At 39.4% G+C, this 24,205-nt stretch overlaps 3 protein-coding genes across 4 annotated transcripts; 1 reads left to right on the top strand and 2 right to left on the bottom strand.

The window, feature by feature from the left end:
* Window positions 1–1,069: 1,069 nt before the first annotated feature.
* On the bottom strand, window positions 1,070–11,626 carry LOC110062468 (uncharacterized). Of its 2 annotated transcripts, none has more exons than XM_089285442.1 (5): window positions 11,466–11,626; window positions 5,118–6,652; window positions 4,328–4,426; window positions 3,755–3,846; window positions 1,070–2,415 (listed from the first exon to the last, which is right to left on the bottom strand). In XM_089285442.1, exons 2-5 carry the CDS (start codon window positions 6,643–6,645, stop codon window positions 2,350–2,352), a joined length of 1,785 nt encoding a protein of 594 aa, XP_089141568.1. In that variant the 5' UTR covers window positions 6,646–6,652; window positions 11,466–11,626; the 3' UTR covers window positions 1,070–2,349. The 2 variants fall into 2 exon arrangements, with proteins under 2 accessions (XP_089141568.1, XP_020625052.1); XM_020769393.2 differs by lacking the exon at window positions 11,466–11,626 and adding an exon at window positions 8,474–8,625.
* Window positions 11,627–13,093: 1,467 nt separating this feature from the next.
* Window positions 13,094–16,686, bottom strand: LOC110062443 (uncharacterized). The gene is made up of 3 exons (XM_020769360.2): window positions 16,621–16,686; window positions 16,142–16,327; window positions 13,094–13,583 (listed from the first exon to the last, which is right to left on the bottom strand). Exons 2-3 carry the CDS (start codon window positions 16,317–16,319, stop codon window positions 13,273–13,275), a joined length of 489 nt encoding a protein of 162 aa, XP_020625019.1. The 5' UTR covers window positions 16,320–16,327; window positions 16,621–16,686; the 3' UTR covers window positions 13,094–13,272.
* Window positions 16,687–19,792: 3,106 nt separating this feature from the next.
* On the top strand, window positions 19,793–23,549 carry LOC149115967 (uncharacterized). Its single transcript, XM_089285444.1, has 4 exons — window positions 19,793–21,274; window positions 21,866–22,233; window positions 22,602–23,020; window positions 23,203–23,549. Exons 1-4 carry the CDS (start codon window positions 19,861–19,863, stop codon window positions 23,546–23,548), a joined length of 2,547 nt encoding a protein of 848 aa, XP_089141570.1. The 5' UTR covers window positions 19,793–19,860; the 3' UTR covers window position 23,549.
* Window positions 23,550–24,205: the final 656 nt, after the last annotated feature.

Here is a 24,205-nt window from a genome sequence, read left to right on the forward strand (position 1 = left end):
GTGGCAGATTTAATCAGCCGCTGTCAGGTTAAAATACAGTTATAGGGTGGAAAAATATTTTTTTCATAATCTTTGGTCTTTAAGCTTTCTAGAAATGTGTACTTTGCTATGGTTTCGAATTAAATCTTAGCAACGAGAAAAGTTTGAAAAAACTGGTATGTTTTTAGGTGAGCCCCCGCCTTAAATCACACATTTCCTCAAGAGGAAAATAAATTTAAAGCGTTAAAGATTTATTTCCATTATGATCAACTATTTCAACAGCGATCAGTTTTTGTTGATTTAGTTTAGATATCATTTGTTCAACACTTGTTCAACTGTTTCCGATTGAAACACTTCCCGATTCAACTTTCGTTTTCCTTGGAAATTCAAGCAACTGAGAACCGTTTCAACTGAGGTTTATGTTAATTTAAAATAGTCGACTAAGACAACAAACAGCAGCTAAGTTCGTAATGAGATATACTATGCCACTCGTTTTGCAAACGTTTTATTTTAGCTTACTTGATGAGACAAACTTCAACCTGTAGTTAATTCCCGGCAGAGCCAATCGAACATTCGGAAATCGAACTCAATCAAACCCAATCGAACTCAATCCGTAGTTTGGCAATCGAACCAAATCGAACACCGACCTTTGTGTGAGTTGGATTTCCGAACTAATCGAACTCAATCAGACAAATCGAACAGAACCGAACTGAATCCATTGGACTGTGTTCGATTGAGTTCAGTAGCCGAACTCGCTCGAACAAAGATCATGTTATGTGGTTTCGAAAACACGAAAAACACGGGTTATATTGAAATAACTCGAGCCTAGAAAATTTTGTTTTTGATTTTCAACGCCAGTTTCATAAAAAATCAAGAGTTCAGAAATAAAAAGTTCGATTTAGCTCGATGGTCCAATTCTTTTTGTGTGAGTTCGATTCGGTTCGATTACCGAACTCAATCCATGGATTGAGTTCGATTTAGTTCGATTGAGTTCGATTGAAAAACATTTCGATTGGGTTCGATTGACTATGCTGGGTTAATTTTAATGATAAACTACTTAAAATGTGAGTAAATACACATCAAGCAGTGGTAAATGCCATGAATAAATCTTTATTTTATCCACTGTAATGGATCATGGTTATGAAAGTTTTTATCTTTTAACTCAGGCGTGGATGAGTATGTTGTATACTGTTCTAATTACTAGTGAAGAACTTTTGTTAATCAACATATTAAGAGCGCCTGTCTATAAATTTCACCTGCAGGTGTGCAAAATGAAACAAATCGAAAACTCTTAAACTTGGCCAGAATGTACATGTAGGTCTAGTGGAACAATTTATATATAAAAAAAATACTCTAAGTTCAACCTTTTTTTCTTTTTGGCGACTCAGCAGAGTTAATAATCCGGGAACTTATTCATCGCAGAAGTTTAAACGGCATTCCCCATCAAACTGGCTTATTTATTCACGATTGCTGCTAATTCGAGCCCTGTTTCCCAGCACACATATTTGACATATTTACATATTTACAACTTTTGGAAGCGCCTAAGGTTTGTTGGCTTTGTTAGCTTAGGAAAACACATTTCGATGAATTTCTGAAAAGATGAACTTGCACACTACATGTTAAATGGAGAGCAGAAATAAACGGAATGTGCTCTTATGAAAACTCTGATACGGTCCGCCTCATTCCCCGGGCAAACACAAAAGACCGTAAAAATGAGCGCTTTCCGTTCGACCAATAATTTCGTAACTCTCGAAACTGGGGCCAAATGGTATGAAAATTGCCTGGGAAAGCTCCCAGAAAATCTGAGAATTGCTGAATTCCGGCGAAATGCCAACAATTAACAAAATCAACTGGAAATTAAATTCCTAGGGTGAAATTTTCGAAAAGCAGGATAGGTTCTCTTTCCTTCATTTTGGTCGAATGGAAAGCACCAAGGGTTTCATCACATTTTCAAACACTGAGAAGACTTACGACGTGTACTGTAGCGGAGCCATGATTGAGGTGTTTCTTGTTTGGAAATGTTATGAGAGACTTACTCTATTGTTTGATATGTCTTCTTAAACGAAGAATTAAGTAAAAATCATAAACTTATTGTCACGGTCACGTGATGATTTCTTATGCTGAATTCTTAATGAGTTCAAGAACGCTTTTTCATCGAATCTACCAATTTCTCTTATGAATCGGCTAAAGAAAGCTGTTCTGCCTATCATAATATGTCGATCTTGTACTTCCGTTTCCTTTAGGACGCTTTAGTCTTTCAAGCCAATTCATGATTCAAAAACGCGGGGACCCTTCGGGAAGGCTCCTATCCATATAGCCTGTATTGGAGTAGCCCCAGTCCATTTTTCTTTGAACAGATGGTATGCTGATTTAAACTTGTACGAGTTGAGCGGCAGCGCTTTCTAGTAGCCAGTAAGTTTCCATCGTACCTTTCCCCTGGAAAGACAAGAAAAAAGGATATGGTAAAGTTCAACAACTTCAATATTACAATAGGGCTCTAGATCTGTACGACGTGGACGACATAACAAGCTGGAGAACAATCTGTCCCAGGTGCGACACAGCGAGGTCTCTTCTGTACCCGCCGTCGCGTTGTTTCTAGCAATTTGAACTTTTTGTTTTGTTTCCTTTTGATTCTTCTTGTTTATATATGAGTAGCTCAAGTTTAATTCTTATCAGAACCCTGGGATCCACTGTAATTGGCTACGCTGTAGTGGTCTCCCTGCCTAATGAATTTTGTTGTACATAAGGTAAGTATTTTAGTTAGGCGATCGCGAAGTTAAATAAATAAAAAATGTTTACATCCACAGGGGATTTGTGGAAATAAATGATAGTATGTGATAAGTTGGTAGAGAAATGAGAACGCTCTTGAGGTCGGCACACACCTTGTAGTGGGAACAGTTTGTAAGGGCAGTGCACACGATGCGACATGGAAAATGACAGAGGTCATTTTGTCTATGTTGAGCATGACACAAGAACTAAAAATGACCAGCTAATTGCTTGCCACAAAACTTTTAAGGTAGAAACGGGCATGTCTCTCAACGAAAACGTTCACTGCAACGTGTAACCGATCTATGTCCCTGTAACATGTTACCTGATGCGTGCTGGGGTTAGATAAATTACGCTCTAAAATTTGAGTATTATGCTTCTGAGCGTCACTCCTAAAATCATAGCATTATGCTCGAAATTATGCTCATGGCCTAGCATTATGCTCAAAGATGCTGGGTCGGTGAATTTTGCGCAAAAAAAAAAAAGAAAAGACAAAATAATGGCTAGCATATTATTAAATGTCCTTCTTTTAAATAACAACTGAACAACGCCTTTCAAAAACGAATGCTCTCATACGAAGCAACAAGAGCTGTATGTCAGGAGGCTCTTCAGTTTGGTTCATGACAAGTGAAAACTGCCTGGGGAGCCAGGCATAAAGTAAGGTAGCCAGGCCTTCAAACAGAAAACCAGGCATTCAACAAAGCCAAATAAGTGCATAAAGCAGCCACAAAGCCCACAATTGACATTTTTTTAAACACATCATTTTGATGTTTTTATTACCAGGATAATTTTATCAACTTTTAGGCTCCTAAACATGACTATTATGCCGACATTATGCTCGATGCTCGCACCATAGTATTATGCTCGAAATTATGCCGGCTAATTTATCTAACCCAAGTTCGCGCAGAACTTTCATCAATCAGTGACACGAGCCAGTGGGTCGTTATAGCACGAGTTGAATCTACTTTGGTACGCTAGGGCTTATAAGAGCCATGCTGGAAAAGCATACCTTTACTTCGACAAGTCCTCTGTATTCCAGAGTGTATCCCCCAAGAAATGTCAGCATATCTTTTGTATCCTTGCTGACATGAATTCTCTGGGCTGTAATCAAAAATCCACAATTTTAGAGGTTTATAAGAAAGTAAAAACGAAGCTACCTAGCTATCGGTTAATTCAAACAGTCAACCATTTTAAAAACTGATATTATAGCTTCACACAATCGGAAAAATGATATTGCAAAGTTTGTCCCAGGAAATGAAAACGGCTCAACATTTATTTCAGACGATTCCTTCAAAAGTAGGAAGATTTACAGCTTTGTGCTGTGCTTGAAGGTAAACATAAAGTTTTGACAGGGGCGCTTATGAGTTTTGCTTAAAATGTAATCACTTTCCGTTTAAAGAATTCATAAAGACAAATCTTGGACACAGAGGGTAAAGTCTTAAAAATTCAAAATGTAAATATCGAAGCTTCCATTTGACTGATGTATCACTATTTACGTGAGACAGACGCTAATAATTTACAGCAAACAACTTTATATAAGAGCACCGAACAATCAGCCAAATGTCACAGTACTCAAACTTACGCAAGCCCGTTGTTTGTATCCTAGAGGCGGTATTGACAGTGTCTCCAAATAAACAGTAACGAGGCATTTTGTTTCCCACAACTCCAGCCGCGCAGGGGCCTGGAACGGAAAACAATCATGGTGATCAATTCGGAAACCTTATACCACGTGCACGCCAGGGCTTAAAATGTTAAAAAGCTTTTTGATGAAAGCACATGTAAATTTTTATTTCTGATGACACGACAGGGAGGGGGAAATTATTTCCTTCTTCGTAAAAACGAGATTTAACCAGGATCCCATGACCCTGGTTTGACTACATTTATAAATTTTTCCTAAATAAGCGATTGAGTTAGTGAAATATTCATGCTCTATTCCAAGCTAATATTTCTCCTAATTTTCATACCTTATTGAAACAGCAATAGATTTAACTGCTGCTACATGCAATTTATACCGTGGATCAGAAAAGCCATTTTAAAACACTATTTCTTATAAGTGCGGAATTATTTGTCAAACTTTGCAATGGTCATTTAACTGTTTAGTTAAGTTTAGGTTACGACAAAGTCCGAAGAAGCCAACGGAGAGTAGAAGCGCCACGTGACCCGTATCTCTGGCGCAGGTAGCTACTTAGCCTTTCTCCCCTCAGGGAGTATATTGTTGAATTGTTATAACTCTTCGCTGGCACTCACGTGTGCTACTACGGGGTGCAGCAGGGGGGAGGGTTCTATAATAGTTAATTGTCTTATCCAAGGGCACAACAAGGGCAGCCCAAGCTAACGATAGGCCACTATACTCCTTGGATAGCCTTACCCACCTGTATGGATCCCGATTCTAACGCAAAGATCCCGTTCACCGTCGGAGCCAAAACGAAGGCTCTCCATGAGCTCCACTAAATGTAGCGCCATCAGAGCGATCTCCGTAACGTGACGGTGCCCATTTTTCTCTGGAAGGCCTGATACCACCATGTAAGCATCACCAATCGTCTCCACTTTGTAAACGTCGTATTTGTCGATGTGGTTGTCAAAGATACCGTAGAGACGGTTCAACATTTGTGTGACCTCCATGGGAGAAATGTTGGCACATATTTGCGTGAAGTCGACGATATCACTAAAGAAGACTGTCACGCTTTCAAACTGCTCTGCTGTCACGCTTTGGCCGCCCTTTAATTGCTCTGCTACCAGGTACGGCAGCATTTGGTAGAGAAGAGAGTCCGCCCTTTGCTTTTCTTCCATCAGCAGTTTCGTAGTTTGATGGAGTTTGGCCGCAGAGCGCTGGATGGCGTAGATGACGTATATAAAAAAGGCCATGAGTAATACAATAAAACCAAATATGGCGAGCTTTAGAACCCAGTCATTTTCGGTCGCGGTGACTTCATTATCCAATCTCTCTAGGATCAGCGCTCCGGTTTCTCGCTGGACTTGGAGTAGTGCATCTATGTAATCTGTCATAAGCTGGAACCATTCCCTACCTAATTCCACTGACGCGTTTTGTTTTTTGTTGCTCAAGATTATTTTCCTTTTTTGCTCCACTTCAACTAGTACCGAACCATTGTGTGCTTTCACAGCTCTTGTGTAAAAATCCTTAATTTCCGGCATTAACTCCATGCTAGCGTTTAGGTTTTCCTTGGCGAGCACGTTATTCTCCGCGAACCAAAGCAGATCGCCTGTTTCAAGGAATCTTCCTCGACTGAAAAACGAACCTCCCAGTGCACGTTCGACTCCTGTCTTCTCTTTTCCAATCAAGAGCATTTTGTAACCGATAAATTCTGACAAGACGTCATAGTTGATTTTCTGAACGTTTCGGAATAACCATTCAAACAGGTTTGAAATAATCTGCGAGTAAAATGTGATCTCATCTTGGATAGTACTGTTGACGACACTACAAAAATTACGGTGGTTATTGACCATCACCATGAACGTTTCCAGGCTGCTAAAGTTATATCGATCCTGGTCAGTTTCAGGCCAACTGTCAAGGTTTTTGGCGAACTCGTCTGTGTTATTACCCGCTTGTAACACCTTCTCCCACCCACCGTGTTCTCTGCCAGAACTCACGTACAAAACCCTCGTACCTCGTTCGATTTGTAACATGTGAACAAGACCAGCGATCTCGATGCTTAGTTTCACACTAGTTTGTAGTGTTTTTGTTTTAAAGGCGTTTTCGTTCGCTTCCAGTACGTCTAAAATTGTCAGAACTGTTAAACCAGTGAAGGCGACCAAGCACATGGCTGTCACCAGTATTAACCGAAGTCGCCTTCTTCCCCGAGCAATCGTTGTAGGTGTTGATGGCGGACCGGCGCTTGAATCTGTTGGGGTTACCCTATTTGTCATCATAGTAAAAGACATTTACAATCTGTCGGAGAAAAAAAGTCAGAATGGACATTAAACAGCCCAGTTAATACTGGCCGAAACATGTTTTACCAGACTCACTTGCTAGCAATCACAAAGCAAAAGACGCGATTACAAAAATCTGGCAGTACCTGAATACCAAATGGCTCATCTAGACTTAAATAAATGCAACCAACAACTGATATTTCTAAGAAAAAAGCGCGAACTTCTTTAACTGTAAATTGTATATGTTCCTCAGTCACGTTGTCCTTTTCGCGTATATATTATTCTGAAAGGTGAAAACTTGTTTCTGAAAGGACCCGCTCTGGGATAATTGCATCTTCCACAAAAAGCTGACTTGAAATGCGTTTTGGCTTAAGAAATGGATAAGTGCTAAATCACGAATTTCGCTGTTGTCGTTAACGTAGAAAAGAATTATTTATGATAACGATTTTCAAGCCTTTGATTGACAAAGAGCCCATTTGATCAAAGAATTTCATGTCGGCTGCCTAGATCCTTTTAAACAACAGACATTCATCCTGCTGACTATAGAAAGTTCTCTTTGCTAATTTTTCATATTTTATTGCGAAACGCGACCAACTATACAAATAAACTGGATTAAAAAGGTTATACAGAGCATGCGCAGGATAGGATGCTTATCTTTGGGACCTACGAAGCACAAAATTACAAGCATGGAAGCAGATTACGGTTCACCATATTTAATTTTGAGAATTCAAAAGCTGTCATGCATGCAAATTGCCATTCTGACAAGATTTTGAATGTCTTAATCATGATTCTGTCTTTTTGGCTAATATTTCTTTTGTTAAACTACTTCTAGTGATTTTTTTTCTTTATGATAGTGAAATAATAAAGCACGTTTACGACAGGCTTTCCGCCATTCGTGTTGAAACATGATGCACATCAGCCAAGAAACTGCAGGTTTATACCTCAACAGCGGTGCTAAGGCACAGTTTTCCTAGTCGAGAAACGTGATTGTTAGAAACCACGTACAGTCAAAGATTAATCCGTTGGTACAATTTTTAAAGTAGGTTCAATTTCATAGGCGGAGTTTTCAAATGGGCTTTCGGTCGGAGATCTACAGAAAGCAGCCATTTGTGAATTAAATTTAGTCGAGAAACCAATTTGCTCTTTACTTTACAGAGTTTCATGGGAATAATCAATAATTCTGTTTCAACTGCAAATATTTAACGATTAACTAAAGACCTTCACAAAATTTTAAAGACGTTTACGTTGCTAATGGAGCCATCACAATTTGGTGTTAAAAATATTGCCTAACTGAAGGTAAAGGAAATGTTTTTTTCTTTAATAGGCTACTTTGCATATTGATATCCACCTGTTTTGCCTGTGTGATATATGACTTACTGTAGAGCAGGAAGGAGAAGCTGGAAGGCCAATTTATATTTGTCATATTATATTTTACATTATATTTGCCATTTTCAGTTTCATTGTCAAGTTAGCCCAAAACCCACACAACTTCAGTAGGTCTAGTTTTTTCACAGCGGAGGACATGAGGAGCTGTTATGTTGATCGCGCGAAGTTCCCTGTCACAAAATTTAGTAATTCTCAGGCATTGGCAATGCGACTCGATAATGCGACTCGATGTCCATCACAGAATTCGGTGCGAAAAAAATCGACCACAATTCAGATAGAAGTACAGAAGGAAAACTCAAGTGTCATGTCACATCTCAGAAACTGATATACTAGGTCGTTTTTGAATCGGCACTTGTTGGTAATCGTTGTATAAAAAGATTGCTATTCTACTTGTTAAACAACTGAAGTCAATTTTGTCACGACCAGAATTCAAACAGAAATATAAGGAACTTACTAATTCTTGAAATTAACGTCCAAATTTCTCTTCAGTCCGCGGATCGTATATGTTCTGCTCAGTACGGGCTAGTGATCTCGACCCATTTGAACGATTATGATACAGAAAAAACTATCATTAGGTGCCAATTCAATTTCATGGCTGTTCTTTGATCTGATTGGTGGAGCGAAAAGCAGCTGTAACTAGCTCTTTGATTTGTATATAGCAACGGCTGAAAACTTCAATTTATTTTTTCCGATCACTAATCCTTATTTTTCAAAAAGGACCGTCAGTTTCTAATCGAGCAGATGTTTATCAAAGGACTGTTTGTCTCAAGTCTTCCAAGCTGCTTACGAAAACAACCCGGGCTGTAGACTCGTAAGATTCAATATTTTCCCCATGGTTCTTCTTTATATAATAATCTACCCTAAACTGATCCAATAAATGTTTTTTTTTTTTATGGTTTTAACGTATGAATTTATTCTTGGGTAGGTAATAAATATAATAGTCAGGAAAATGTTCATATATCTTAATATATTCTTTGATTATCAGTCTCTTTAAAAAAAAAATCATGACCATTCATTGTTTGAAAGGGCAGATCCGCACGCTTTTATGTCGTTAAAATCAGAGATCCGCCATTAACATTTCTACTTAAATCAGTTTACCTCGCCTAAGTAAAAATTTTCGCTCGCTATTGTATGGGTAATCAAACGATTTTTCTAGTGCAATTTGAAATAAATAAGCACAAGTAAATATTCAAAGACGAAGAAAAAGTATACGAGCCGGTGGCCGAGTGCAATTTGTAGTCTTTGAAAAATTTACTAATGCTTACTTATTTTGAACTGCACTTCAAATCATTTGATCACCTATACAGAAACCAGAGAAACTCTTTGGCTCAGGCACTGATGATATTTTCTATTCCAAATTGCACGAGAAAAATCATTTGATTACTATACTTGTTAATAATGCACACGCAATTTAATTTCAACTTTCTGCTCTCAATTTCAACTTTCTGCACTGTTTGGGGTTAATGGCGTGCTCTCAGCCAATCAGCGTGCTGATATTTTCGCATGTATATTATTAACATAATTAAGCAGGTCTATTACATTAACATACAATTACATACGATGCCAGTTTTTGTGTAAAATCTAAATTTAAATGCTTGTTTTTTTGGTTGACTGACAGATTTGAATTTTCATATTTTATATTTTTGGATACCTTTAAACATCGTGCCCTTTATTTAGCATCATTACGCTAACTTTAACTATACAAAGTGCAATCGAAAACAAGCGATCGAATTTACGGGAAGAGGTTAAAGGAGGTCAAGGCTAATCCTATATGTGTTAGACAGATTAGCTTCATGTTTTTACCTAAGGCTTATTCATTTTGCTAAAAATGTACTGTAATATAAGGTTGTGTGAGCAAAGAAATATAAATAAAAATGGAAAATTATTAATAATAAAGGATTCAAAACTTCAGCAGGATGTAAATTTGATTTATGAACATTGCGTAAGAAAAGCAGCTAAAATCAATTTTAATGAGCTCTAATCCACTTCCATCCGTTTAATTCTATTCTTCTGCCAAAACGCTTTTTTCTTTTTTGTTCTGTGGGGTATTTTTGTTTGCAATGTTTTGTAGATATTTGGTATTATTATTTGGAAATTTGGAAAAAGAAAGTTTGATAATCAGCCTGGCTCGTGCAATGAGAGCCCGCAAGCCTTAGAGATCGGCGAAGTTGGTCAAGTGCAGCGATTGCACAATACAGCACAATAGCAATGTTGACAACACCTACAAAATTTCATTTTAAATTTTAAAGCGACATTGACAATGTCCCTTTTACAGTTAAAATTAAATTTTTAAATAACATAGGTTGGCTTTTAGAAACCAGTGTATTTTCAAACAAATAGTAGAAATAACAAGAAATACCGGCAAAAAGGGAGCTCGTGAATTTTGGTAACTTGCTATCAAATTTTTCGAACGGAAACAAGATAAAATTATGCTAATAACAGGGGAAACGATTAATAAACTTCAGGAGCTGTCTGAACTCGCTGTGAATATTATTATCCATATTTTTTGGGGGCTTAGGGTTTGTCAACCTTTCTTTTTTTTCATGCAAATAAGTGTTTTGTGCTACCAAGCCTTGTGTGAGTATTACATGTAACTCTCAAGCTTGTAATGTTTTTCACTTATATCTCAGGATAATATGCGACTCGTATGTATCCGCTTACGGCATTATCTGAGTTATATTCTACAACCTATCCACAGAGTTGTTTACAGCAGACCTTGAGGAAAAGGCGTGAAATTAAACATCGGTTTTTAAATACACAATCGAATCGTATATCGATTCGGCTCAGGTACATTTTTTTCGAAGCATTAGAAGAAGTCGATAGGGCTCAAACGAACAAATTTCATCCAGAGACATACAGAGGCTCCACAGAGGAGGTTGTATCCAAATTTAATACTTTTTCATTCGTAAATTACAGTCTTGTCTAATATGGCAATCAGTAAACTTTTCGCTTTTATTGGACGACAACTGTGGTCTCACTCATTCGCCTTTTGACTGATGTTCCTCTCAACTGTTAAATTTTTCCCTCAAGCTTTAAATTTTGTTTACATAACATGAAAGTTAGCGTTATTGAAACGCAGTTCTTTCTGTTCACCTGTATCTGTTAGCCTATTTTTTTCCCTGAATATACTGCAGCTTGCGGTTGCCAGTTGTGTCTGTCGTATATGACAAAATTAAACGGTGACTTTGGAGATTTAGCAATAACGTTTTGCTATGTGGTGCAATGACTGACTTTAAGACAGAGTAGTTAATTAAGGATTCGAACATAAGTTATCTACAAAAAGGCAACCCAATGTTAAGATAGCCTTGCAATGTTGGGCCGCAAAGAACTCTCATTTGCCATTTTTAAATCCAGCTGGAAAGAATAATTCAGTAGTGCCAGGTTTTGGTATATGGAGGTTGCTTAAAAAATTAATTTTAATCTATGCCCTAGTGAATCGGTCTTACCTGATCGCGTATGTTCAACTTCAGGCCCGAAGAGGAACTTTCAAAACACACCGTAGCAAATGCTCGCTTAAGCAAAACCGTTTATCTAACTAGGCACTATATATTTTCGGCTACATCCAACGAACATGTTTTCCAGTCTATATCCATGTGACAAGTTACTGCACACTTTCCGTTCTTGTTTTAATTTAAATAACAACTTTTATTTGCTTCTGTCAGTAGGAAAAACGTCAAGCTAGTTTTAGAACGGATAGGTCAAGTAGCAAAGGTTGCCACTTGAAAGCTACGGCTAAAAAGTTTCGAAATCGATACGATATATAGTTAATTAAGTTTTTCTGTCAACCAACAAAAGAAGGTCATTTTTTTACTGTCAAAGGAGGGCCTTTTACTTTATCATAAGTGGTCCAATATGGATGAAAATTAAATTGTCAACGATGCATTTTTCCCGTTCCTTTTCGTAGGACATGCGCCCACCACGTGACCTGCAAACAACTGCCAACAAATAATGGTCTGCTCATGCGTAGTACCGTCTACATGTGTTTAATATTCTGCTCATGCGTAATTGAAACCACGCTCTTGTTTGAAGGCTGGCAGATCGCTTCCCTGGGCTGTCAGGTAATCGAAACAATTATTGATACAATTATTGAATTCGGTCATCGCAAAATATCGTGATTTGTCAGTGTCTTGCAGATTAATTATTAGACCTCAGCCTTCGGATTCCGCAAATAACTGATCTGCTCGCCACTGACAAATCACGATATTTTGCTCAACCTTCTCCAATAATTGCTAATTGTAAATCGCCAAAAGGAAGTCTTTATTGGGCTTAACAGTTTAAGGTCCAAGTGAAGAAAATTATCATTAACTGACAGGTGAGGGTAATATTTTTACTGTCGACGCTCGCGAGCTGTAGGAAACGATTAAAAAAGAGACGGTTAGGGGCGCGTCATCTTAAGTGTAGCCCTCGTGGGGAGGGGGTAGGGTACTTGAGTGAACATTGGGTATGCGCCGCTGACCTCCAAGAATCAACCCCAACATTTTTCTTTTTTTTACGACAGAGCTCTTTTGATTTCCAATGAGGCAGTCCGGTTGAAAATGTGCGACCCCATTCTAATAACTGCGCTCTTAAAAATGCAACTCCATTACAGTCAATCCAGTGGTGAAAATGTTACTCCATTACGTTTCACATTTTGGTGGCCTATTGCTTGGAAGGTCCCCCCGGGACTGCAGCTTATAATTCCAGGCTTTCGGGTACCTACCGTTCCCAAGCAAAGCAAAGACCTAATACAAACTTGCAACATTGCGGTCTGGTGAGGCAAATTATTTTAGACACCTTGTTTTCCGTGTCACTTCTCAAAGGAAGTCAGGGTTTTCGCGTGATTTTTGTAAAGCTCCTCAACACAGCAAGACGGTTTGTTCAAAGTGCGTGAACAAAGTGCACGCAAGACAGTACAGTGTTTAACCACCTCAAAGTTCGTCAAAAATACTCCGCTACTCGTCATATTGTTAACACTCTTCTCAGCGTTTGGAAATGTTGTCAGACACGGTCTTTCGTATTTGCTATATTACTTTTTAAAAGAACTCTTACAGCACACTCGTTCACTTCACTTTACATTGAGAAATCGACACCTATGTTGTTATCTCATGAATCTTTTATTCACTTAAACTATGAGCAGACTTGAAAGCTTGTAAGGAAAGTCGGCTTGAGCACATTGTTGGACAAATGACTCAATTTGTGTTTGTGCGATATACTTTGTGACATGTCCTTGTGAAAAGCTTCATCTATGCAACGTACCACGGTGATGAATTCAGGTTAATGATGCTTTTTCTTGTCCTTTCTGCCCTTCTTCTCGTCGCTGATTTTCTTGCTTTTTGACGATTCCTTCTTCTCCTCGCCTTTCTTAAATTTGCCACAAGGGGAACCTCCACAAGAGGTACCAGGATATTGTGGGGGATATGGTTGCTGGGGGTATGGTTGCTGGGGATAGGGTTGCTGAGCGGGATAGGGTTGCTGAGCGGGGTAGGGTTGCTGAGCGGGATATGGTGGGGGGTATGGTTGCTGGGGGTACGGTTGCTGGGGATATGGATATTGACCTCCACAACCACCGCAGTCTTTTCCTTTCCCTGTGGTACAAATTCAAAATTAAATTTTACATTATTAACGAAACGTAAATTGCTCATGATTATTTATCACTATCACTGAATATATTGATCAACACCAAGGCTGGATAACGATATCCACCAGATAAATAACTATAGTCTTTTTTTAGGCTGCATCTGATGGGTAGGATCATTCATCCTTTTAACAGCAGAGACAAGCATGAACGACTCAGAAAGTTATGAGAGTTTCTAGTTGATTTCATCTCTGTAACTTTATACTTGTTTTGGTTTTGCTTATTTTAGACTGAACTCTAGAAGTGATCAAGAGCAAAACCAAAATGAAGACTTTTTTGTATGGTGTTTGGGAGAACTCTTAAAAGCTGTGAACACTCGTGTTTCTATTAAAAGCAATTAGATTATGAGCTTGATCGAGATTTCTATTTAAACAATAGAATGTTTCTGTCGAGGAACTATCGGCTGATAGTTGCCCCGCGAAAATTGATGTTCTTAAAACAAATATTTGCCCTAGAAGAGAAGCTTCGAGGGCAACTATCAAACCGATAGTTCCGAGACATAAACACTCTATTGACTTTATTGTTCACCACTAAATGTTCTTCTGTACGCCAGTTCAAAAATCATATTGAATTATTTTCAACTGTTTTAGAAGAAAGCCGTGAAAGCCAAATGTAAAATTTAGAAAGGATAATAAAAAAAACCCACTTAATACAATTTCACTTGTTTATTCTTTTATAAGCTCGCTTGTTTACAGAAAATTTCTCACGGAGTATTATCCATCCTGGTAATTTCCTCGGACGGGCACTTTGGGCTGCTAGTGTCTCTCCGCGGATGATTACTATCGCGTCACGTGATCAATTTAAACCAATAAGAATCGGAGAAAATGTAGTGGTGAACTATAAGGGCTCATAGCGTCTCTCTGCCGATGAACACTATCGCGTCACGTGATCAGTTTAAATCAATAAGAATCGGAGAAAATTTAGTGGGGAACTATCACGCATAGAAATCGAGAGCGAATAATCTAATTGTTTTAGTATAAATCTACCAGTCGTTCAAAACTTTATTTAAATCCTCTGCACAGACACCTCGAAAACTTAAAGAAGCGGCCGTCATTTTGTGAACAAACGCACACTGCTTCGCTACTCACTATTTATAACACAATAAATAGTGAGTAGCGTAGCCAATCAGAAAACAGCATTCGTGATAGAACACTAGTACTGATTTGTACTAAAACTTGATAGAAACATGGTACATGTTTGCTAATTCTTAAGTAATGTTATATATGTAATAATATAAAAATGTTAATAAGCATGTCATTATCATTATTTTTTATTATTATCGTTATTATAATTTGAATGAGCTCAGTAACGAATTATATTTTATTATTAAAATTATTATCATTATTATTATTACTATTATTATACAATTATTAAAAATATTATTATTATTATTATTATTACTATTATTACTATAATAATTATTATTATTATCATTATTATAGGAAGGTTACATTAGTTAGTAACCTGTTTGAGCAACCATATTAGGGGATTTTGTTGGGGTTTAACTAAAAGCAAACTAATTTCCGGATGGCTATGCCTTTTTTTCCCAATATTTCATTTCCTGTGATATTATTATACCCCCCCCCCCCCCCCCCTGGATGGGATGCTAGTCCATCGCAGGTTAGTCTTGTCAGGCTAACCAAACAATTTGCCGGTAACCATTTATACTGCTGGGTGCGTGGAGTGAGGCACTGCGAGAGTAAAGTGTCTTGCCTGAGAATACAACACAACATTCTCGAAGAGAGGAGAGCTCGAAGAGCCTAGAACCCGGTTCGCTCAACCCAGAGTCCATTCCAAGAGTCATTCCCACAGTCCTACCCGTTACAGTATCAATACAATAACGAAACATGTCCCGTGAACTGTGGAAAAATCGTCATCTTGTCTAGCTTGACACATGCTGCTTGACACATGCTTAAATTCTCAGAATTACGATTAAGAAAAAGATGCGGCAATCAGAAAAGAGGATTTGAATTTCAAACTTGTGACTTCAAAAGTGAAGTACGATCTTTGTCTGTGTAAAAAGGTTTTATTTATTTACAGTTCTCTTTTATCGCTCCACGGTGTGAACTATATTAGAACAATAGCTGCACCGGTAACCCTTTGTTCTCCTCGCGATTTATTTCGTCACTTCGTATGACTCATGATTTATGTGATGTCCAAGAAGTCAATTTGAAGAAGCGAAATTTTCCGTGAAAATTTCAAACGTCGCAGTAATTCTATAGCTTACTGGCCGGTAACCCGTTTCTTTTTTGTGAAATTTTTCTGGGCGTGCAGGTTGTTCGGTTGAACACGCTGTTCATTACAAGCACCACCTACATGGACTGTATCAGGCCGTCGGTTCGCCATCATCATTAATTTCACTTTTAATTTTCTCGGTCAACTTGATTCTTAGAACATTTTCAGCTTAATTTGCGTTTTTCGCGGACCGACTGAGCTTTGAACTCTTTAAATAATCACAGAGAAGTTAAAGAGAAATCATTTACCGCAAAATTTGACGTCTGTACGTACCTGCGCCAGATCCACTCCCTGACCCAGATGAATCCTCTACATTCTGTTCCTCCTGTTCGCCAACGTTATCCTCGGATTCGTGTTTGTGGTCAGCTGCCGCGATGGGCTTTCCTTCTGTTAGCGTTACAAACATCACCACAGCCATAAGGCAAGCAATTAACAGTAGATATCCCCTCATGTTAGCCCCTGAATGTATTAACAACGAGATCAAAATAGTTAGTAAAGGGCATCATTTTCATGAACTGTTTTCTTCATATTCTACCATAAATTTAGCTTTAAGGGAAGAGAAATTACATCAGTTGATTCCTTCTCTTTTCGATATTGTTATCAAATGCGATTCTGGTTGAGAGCTCTGAAAACAAAAATATTGTAGCTAATGTACAAAATAGCTAATGTCAATTTTTAACTCGACAGGAAGTAAATTGATATTAATTTGGCACGGGATTCTACTTTGAAAAATAATAAAAAAAGAACTTTACCTTCTTTAGATTCGTTGCTCTTTGACCGTCACCCGCTAAATAAAATTGAACCGACTTCTGGGGGGCAACGAGTAACTATATGGAAAAGCTCTGAATTATTTAATAATGATGAAACGGGTTAGATTTTTGCCATCACAGAGCTCATTGGTAACCAGGCACAATAACCCAGTCCTTTAGAAAAACTTGCACTTAAAACTTTTCTGGTATCTGGTAAATTCTTTATTCAAAATATGTGAAAGAATGCATTCTAAAACTCCTCTAATTTTATTCATTGAGGTTTTCTTGGTATATTTGCATTGAAACCCTGGAAAACATAAAAATTATGTCACGCCCAACAAAAATGTGACCAAATCCATTTTGTTTTCAAAACAATAGTTATCCTGCTAAAATTTAATATTCCAAATAGCGTCAGCGTCTGTGTGCTAGGTCAAGCGCGACCAGATGTTTGGTGAACCCCCTTACAGTAAAACGCTTTTAAGGGTCAACAAAAAATGTTCCTGTTTTGGGGGGAATCTTCACGCCTCAAACTTGCCAATTTCAAAGATTTATTTTAGTGTCCGTCGCAGAATAAAGATAGGGAGTTAAGAAAACCACGACGGCAACGGCACCGGGAACGTCGCTTAACAAAAGGTTTAGCGAGCAGAACAATGGCTGTGCGCGTGCGTTATAATTCCTGGTACATTTCTTTGGCATCCTCTGCACAACAACAACGTGAAATTACCATTTCTGCGTTGTTTGGCGAACGTGAACCACAACGGCTAATGTTTTAAATTTCTATTCCAAATTTATCGCTGTGTTCCAGATTTAGTTTCATTATAGTTTTGACAGTGATAAACAAAGTCAATGAAGTTAGAGAGTCGCGAGATTCGTAGGTAAAATATAAATTCATTTTTAATTGAAGTTGTCCTCTGCGTCACCGTCGTGGGTAGTTTAACTCCATCGTGTTATGTAGGCGGCTTTGCTTTATTTGTTTCCACCTGCACAAAGCTCTCCGTGATCTTCGCTTTACGGAAATGTATCCCAAAAACATCGTATTTTTCGAGGGAGATACCTAATTTACAACGCATTCACTAGGATTGTGATTTCAAGAAGGTCTACTATATGAAACTGCTTTCACTACGAAGAGACCTTTTCAACTTGAGCAGTTTGTTTTCCCATTACACCACAGGATATTCTCTAGAGAAGTGTTCTTTTATCCATCTGAAAATTGTTCCTTTATATACGCGCGAACATTTGAAAATTTCAATGCAAGAATTCTCATAAGTATCGTCACATGGTCTGAGATGGGGCAACAAAACGCCCAAGCTCTTAAAAAGGTCTGTTCAGTTTAAACCCCCATAGAATAGTGACACCTGCTTGCATTCGTTTAGTTAGTTTGTCAAGAAGAAGTATCCATGCAATAGATTACAAAGAGTCCGTATATAATAGATATATATGGAGAATTTTCACATTTTTTTCTTTTTTCTTTTTGGAACATTGATACGGTCTAGAAAAAGGTCTTGTGAGTAGATTTATTGCTGAATAAAGTCCTTAGAAAGAAAAGCTTTCGAAAAATGTTTCAGTTTTAATTGCTCAAGAGGTAAATTCGAAACCAGTTTGTTGATCTTACTTGGACAGTCAACCTGTTGTAATGGATTCTTAAGAAAGAGAACAGTTTTCACGACGTAATACTCTTAATTTTTAACCTAACTAGTAATGTTTTGCGCCCTTATTGGTTTAAATCTCAAGGGACTTCTAATTTGGCTGTCAACAGTTTGGAGCTACGCTTCCTCATATAAAGTGCTTTGCTATGTTTTAAATAGCATCAACAAATTTCATTTGTGTGTAAATATCGATCCATATGCTAAGTTAACATATCAGTTGGATACTTTAGTCAGTTTCCTTTATCGATCGCAAAATTATCGCGGCAATTCCAGAAGCTGAGAGGCCCACATTTGTGAATCTTCGAAGGGATTATTTGGTCGATTTTTGTTCATTTTGTAAAGTTTTCTGGTATTTAGCACTACTGCGTTGAATGAGAACGCTTAGTATAGATCGAGAAACAAAAGTGTTGTAAATAAAACTGAAAACTTGTTGAAAATATCCTGCCTCGTTCTCATGGCCCTTTCCCATGGGAAAGAGGCTGAGAAATCCCGACCAGCGAGAGGCTAACCAGTTAGCTATTTGCAATGCGTGGAGGAGTTGAATTCGGGATCATCGAGCTAGGCCACGCGTCCTCCTCGGGGTGACGGCCTGGAGGCCTGGGATCGGGGAGGCCGTGAAGGCCAGGGAGGAAGCCGTACAGGAACTAAACTAGACTACTATATCATCGCAAAAACAAACGTTTGGCTGAGAAGTGGCACCAACACTATTTTGTCAGTAGCTTTGAATGATCACCACACGTTTAAAATTATTGAAACCATTTTCTATATGACACTTTTTAATTATCGCTTTTCAAAAACTAAAGAAATCGATTAATGCTTATTTGCAACATTAATACGTTGTTCGCTTGGTTTTCGTCAATTGTACATTGACGCTGGTATTCCCAAAAGATGGGTTGATCTAATATTAGTGCGAAGGAATCCAGACCGAGAGGTCTGCTTACCAGCGCTTGTATTGGTGGAACTTTTCTCTGAGGCTCCGTCCACATTACGCCTGAGGTTAGGCCTGCCGTCCACACTGATCCGTCATGAAATCGCGAAAACGCTCTTCATACTGGAGAAATTTGAAAACGCCGGCTTTTCGTTTTCGTGTGGACGGAAACTCCTTTTGAATACGGAGCTTTTCGAAAACGATGACGTCACGATAATCAAGTGATTTCCCTAACGGTGTTTTCTGCAAACACAAGTCCAAAATGACCGGTGATTGTTCCTTTTTTAAATTCCTCCGGCGTAGAGTGGTACCTCTGTTTTCAAATCGTAGTGTGGATGAGGTGTTTGATGGGAGGCTTGTCTCGAGGCTTATCTGGAAACTCGTGGTACGGTAACGAGAAAGAATTGTGAAACAAGTCTACTCGTACATTAAAAAGAACTTAAAAATAATTTCGTGTTACTTTTTGACGGAATTACGTTAATCTTTGGAACAGAGTGATTAGAAGCCAAACCGCGACGCGACGTTCTAATTACAGTCTGCGGAGCGCGCTAAAAGGTCTTTGTAACGTAATCAATTAGTTGATCGTAATAGGGCAAATTATTGACACGGAGGCGTGGTCGAAACGATACTGTCATTTTCTATTTAAGTTTTCGAGAAAATTTCGCCGAAATGCCGACATTTGTAGAGTTAGAACAACTTCTAGACATTGCGCTCACAAGTCCAGATGTAGGAACGGTGAATTTTAACATTTTGCGCGTGTTTCTGCACGAAATCTTACAACACCTCAACATTGGAAATAAGATTATAGACATCGATGCCATCGCTAGTGAACTGAAATCTGCGTACGACTTCATCAAGGATGGGTATGTGGAAGTTAGTCACGCTAAGTCTCCATCACCGGTCAGGCCAAGCACTGAACCAGCTAGAAGACCACAAGTTGAGTCAACGGTGAGGGCGCAAACTGAGCCAGCAGAGAGAGACAAGCCACAAATCAAAGCCGCTGACAGACCACGAATTGAAGTTGAAACAGGGCAGGAGGGACATCTGGAGGTAGAGCAAGGTGGAGAGGAACAGTCGCAAGTTATGGTGGTAGAAAGTAAGCCCTCAGAGTCTCTGGTGGTGCCGGAAAGAAATTTGTCTCCACTGCCGTCACCAAAGTTAGAAGGGATTTCAGTCAAAGAGTCTCCAGCCGCATCTCGGAGTGCCGTGATGTTGTTAGGGAGATCAGATTCCCTAAAAAGCCTGAAGAAGAGAGTTTCAGAACTTCAAGAACGGGTGGAATTCCTCGAGTCTCAACCTGCCAACACTACAACAGATCCTGTGAGATCCGCAGCTTCTTTGGTGCGGAAAGAAAGCAAGACGCCCGCTCATGACTTCGTGGAATTAATCAACATTAAGCGAAAGGTCGAAGCCTCCGAGAATTCTCTGGAAGGTTTAACAGAGATGGTCGATGCTCTAACGTCCGATGTGAACGAACTGAAAGAAAATTTGCGGAATGAACCGAAAGGAAGTTTTGATGATATGCGCTCCGATATTGAAGAGCTGAGAAAAACCCTGAACGCCACGAAAGGGGGCAATGATAAACAAGATGGAGGGCAAGGAAAACAGCTGGCAAAACTGGAAGATAACGAGGCAAGGATGGATGGGATAGAAAATATGCTTGCAAATCTAAAGGAGGACATGGGCGAACTTACGAAAAAAGCGGCGGCAGTGAGTGACGAAGAAGCGGCAACAGATCTGCCAGAGGCAGTTTCTGAAGCTCTGCAAACACTCGACAAGCACGAGGAACAACTGCAAGAATTGGAAACTCAAATTCGTGAATTAAAAGGGGAACTTAAAGAAGCAGACGAGAAGTCAAGCGAGGTGGGGCAAGCTACTAATGACACTTTGGCTACACTTGAAGTGTGCAAAGTGCGATTCAACGACATCGAAGACAAGCTAGCGGTTTTCGAGAAGGAGCTAAAGAGCGAAAGATCTCTTATCGAAGACAATGAAATGCAGATTCATCAGCTGAAGAACACTTGGATGCTGATGAAACGCGATAGTTTAGAGCGAACGAACGAGGAGGCAGAAAAGAAACAAGGTAGGGAATATCCATTTCCGTGAAATATTCGTCCTATCAAATATTTTCCCTCGTGCGCGATTGGTCTAAACGCGTCACCTGACTGGTTATCCCCCAGCTAAAATTGGGGAATATCCGAGTGATATCCCTCAGTTTTCAAAACTGCGCGCGTTGAGAATAATTTTTTGAAGGATAATAAATACAATAGCCCCCATTTGGCGCGGAAATATGATCGGATATTTGTCCTTGGACATTATTTGTTCCTCAAAGTTCACAGTTTTCCTCGAACTACGCTCTCAGAAAACTGTTCGCTTCTCGGAAGAGATAATATCCGCGGACACTGAGATATCGGAGCAAATTTTCGCGCCAAATGGGGGGCTCTCATTTATATGACCGTTGTATGCGATAGTAAGTTCTTGTCATAATGTGTAGGGTCCGTTATTACAACTGAACCGTGCACGGGTACTGACAGTGTTTCTTATCTTAACTGAATGGTTTTTACTAATGCAGCTCTGCTAAACATCCAGTTTCTCGCTCACGTGATAGCTCTGTCCTACCACAGAAAAATACCAAGGTTTTTTTGTTTCACGGTTTTGCGTTTCATTCTAGAAGAAGAAAAAGTTGTCGCTGAGGTGGAAACTCCAGCTCACAGGCAAGCCTCGCATACCGTCGACCGTGGTGAACTGAGCCTGATTCGAAGCATGATATTTGACTTACAAGAAGAGAAAGACAAACTGAGGGAGGCCGACATTCGTTTGAGTGACGAACTCTACAAAAAGCAAAGACACCTCGATGAACTTTATAATTTGGTTGACGAACTGAGAGACGTTAAGGCGGATAAAGAACTCCTTAGCATGGGCTTTGAGTTGAAAGCTGACAAAAGAGAAGTGGATGCAAAGATTGGAAGGGAAGACTTCGAGCACTACATGAGTCTTGTTGATCAGTCCTTGCGAGACTTGCTGCAGAGATTAGACGGCCATGTGAGTAAGTTCTAATAATACAAGCTGAGTGCAGTTAAGCTTCTTACAAGAAGACGTCTTAGCTAGGGAACGTGTCTAAGTGCCTTTACAGGAGCTCTGGAATATCACTGGCTGGGCTATAGATTAACTAACCTTTTGGTATAATCAGGAAGCCTGTTTCTTTTCACCGATATGTAGAAAGCCTGAAAAAATGCGAAGCTGCGAAGAAATTCGGTCGGTCGATTGGTCAGTCAGTCGGTCAGTCGGTCGGTCGGTCAGTCGGTTTGCGGGTCCGTCGATCGGTCGGTCCTTCGGTCGGTCAGTCAGTCATATTCTTCAAATGAAGGTTCTTATTTTAGTCCACCAACAAAACTCTTTTCTGCATTCAGGAGGATGCACTAAAACACGCACTGGAAGGAGTCAACTTAAACGTCGGCAGAAAACTCGACAAAGAAGAAGTGGAACCATTGAAACATTACCTTGAAGCGCGCATGGAATCTATGAAGCCTAAACCGGTGGAAAAACCGCCGCCGGAAGAGTCTGCTGCAGGCATCCGTAAACAGTTCTTGGTAAATCACAACTGTATATCATGTGACCGCCCTGTTCAGTATGCCAAGGAGGAGGCCTTCCCTCCATTACCCACAATTCATTCTTTGCCGGGATCAAAGTCGAGCCGTCCCTACACCACGTTCGAGCTGGAACAGATACGTCAGCACATGCTTCGGGGAGAACTGGGTGTTGGTAAGGAAAGATTTGAGCTGTTGGAGAGGCAGCGAACCAAGCTACAGAAGGAAGTTTTACGACTCAGGTTGGCATTTTCTCCATATCATTTTCCACACACCAAATATGAAATGGCCATAGAAATTAATTGTGTTCACTTCACAATTTACTGATATACGTTTTGGATTCATCATTCGAGTCAGATTTCTGATTGTCCATGCCTTTATATTGTTAAAATTCTTATATTCTGGTTCTTTTCATGTTTGTTAGTGGAGCACGCAATCTTCAAGAGCTAGCTGAGGTGACCGCGAGAGCGTGTGGTGGTATTCACACCCTCACCTACCCCCACAGTCAAGCTGTTGTCCGTGGCCTTCAGCTGAACGGCGAGTTCGACTTCCTTGTGCCGCAGAAAGACTTTAAACCGGTGGATATCCTTGGACAGGACGGGCACATCTATAAAGGACTACTTGATAGCCTCCCACCGACTCTTCCTCGCATTCCACAAAAGAACAAGTCTCCTGGGATGAAAAATCCCCCACGAAATCTACGGCGGAGTACGACCCCAACATCAGCAAATGTCCAAAAATCTGTGGCTGACGAAATGGAAAGTGCATAATTTGATTTCTTGCAGTTGTGTTTTCTTTTTTCTTTTTTTTTTTTTTCCTTTGGATTAAAATTGGATTTTCGATGAGAAATATTTTTCAGTCCTGTTGCGGTTGTCTCGGTTTGTAACGACCAGTGTTTTGTCTTATTCTGCAAAAGCAACTACGCGCAGAAACTTAGACTCCCAGGAAAATTATCCTTGAAACCTAAAAGGGCAAAATATATGAACGCACCAATTTTGTTTATAACAGTCAACGAAGTTACAGTGAAATCGACGTCTTTGCCTGTTCTTGCTTAGCAGTTGAATGGCGAGTAATAAATTCTTCTCCGATGCTGCTCTTTGCGTTTCTCATTCTTGTTTCATTTCATTGCTTGTGCGCTGTAAACGCTTGCAGTGGGCGGGACCCTTATATCATAGAGGCATTCGTGGATAGACTCATTGCAGTACAGCGGGAAGTCCCACGATTCGTTAACAGCTGTTTTGTTGCTCGTTCAACCATCGTGTGCAAAACTGTTCACGGTAAAAGGCTCATTTCAGCACAATCATTTTATCAATATCGGGAGTAATATTAACATCAATGGTTCTTCTTTCGCTTGGTCCGTCGTGCGTGACAGGAACGAAAACCGCGCGAATCTCGCGCGGCCATTTTTCCCTCGAGGTTTATTTACG

Source organism: Orbicella faveolata, unplaced genomic scaffold (genome assembly GCF_042242905.1).
Source record: "Orbicella faveolata isolate gen_17 unplaced genomic scaffold, um_ofav_v1 contig_13, whole genome shotgun sequence".
NCBI lineage: Eukaryota > Metazoa > Cnidaria > Anthozoa > Scleractinia > Merulinidae > Orbicella > Orbicella faveolata.

What these genes read in the sequence shown, in the direction of transcription:
- LOC149115967 (XM_089285444.1), top strand. Translation starts at nt 19,861, where the DNA reads ATGCCGACATTTGTAGAGTTAGAACAACTTCTAGACATTGCGCTCACA. An exon ending in GGAGGCAGAAAAGAAACAAG is followed by an intron (nt 21,275 to 21,865) that starts GTAGGGAATATC and finishes TCATTCTAGAAG; the next exon opens with AAGAAAAAGTTGTCGCTGAG. An exon ending in TGCAGAGATTAGACGGCCAT is followed by an intron (nt 22,234 to 22,601) that starts GTGAGTAAGTTC and finishes TTCTGCATTCAG; the next exon opens with GAGGATGCACTAAAACACGC.
- LOC110062443 (XM_020769360.2), bottom strand. Translation starts at nt 16,319, where the DNA reads ATGAGGGGATATCTACTGTTAATTGCTTGCCTTATGGCTGTGGTGATG. An exon ending in AGGGAGTGGATCTGGCGCAG is followed by an intron (nt 13,584 to 16,141) that starts GTACGTACAGAC and finishes TTTGTACCACAG; the next exon opens with GGAAAGGAAAAGACTGCGGT.
- LOC110062468 (XM_089285442.1), bottom strand. Translation starts at nt 6,645, where the DNA reads ATGTCTTTTACTATGATGACAAATAGGGTAACCCCAACAGATTCAAGC. An exon ending in GATACAAACAACGGGCTTGC is followed by an intron (nt 3,847 to 4,327) that starts GTAAGTTTGAGT and finishes TTTTGATTACAG; the next exon opens with CCCAGAGAATTCATGTCAGC. An exon ending in GAGGACTTGTCGAAGTAAAG is followed by an intron (nt 2,416 to 3,754) that starts GTATGCTTTTCC and finishes TTGTCTTTCCAG; the next exon opens with GGGAAAGGTACGATGGAAAC.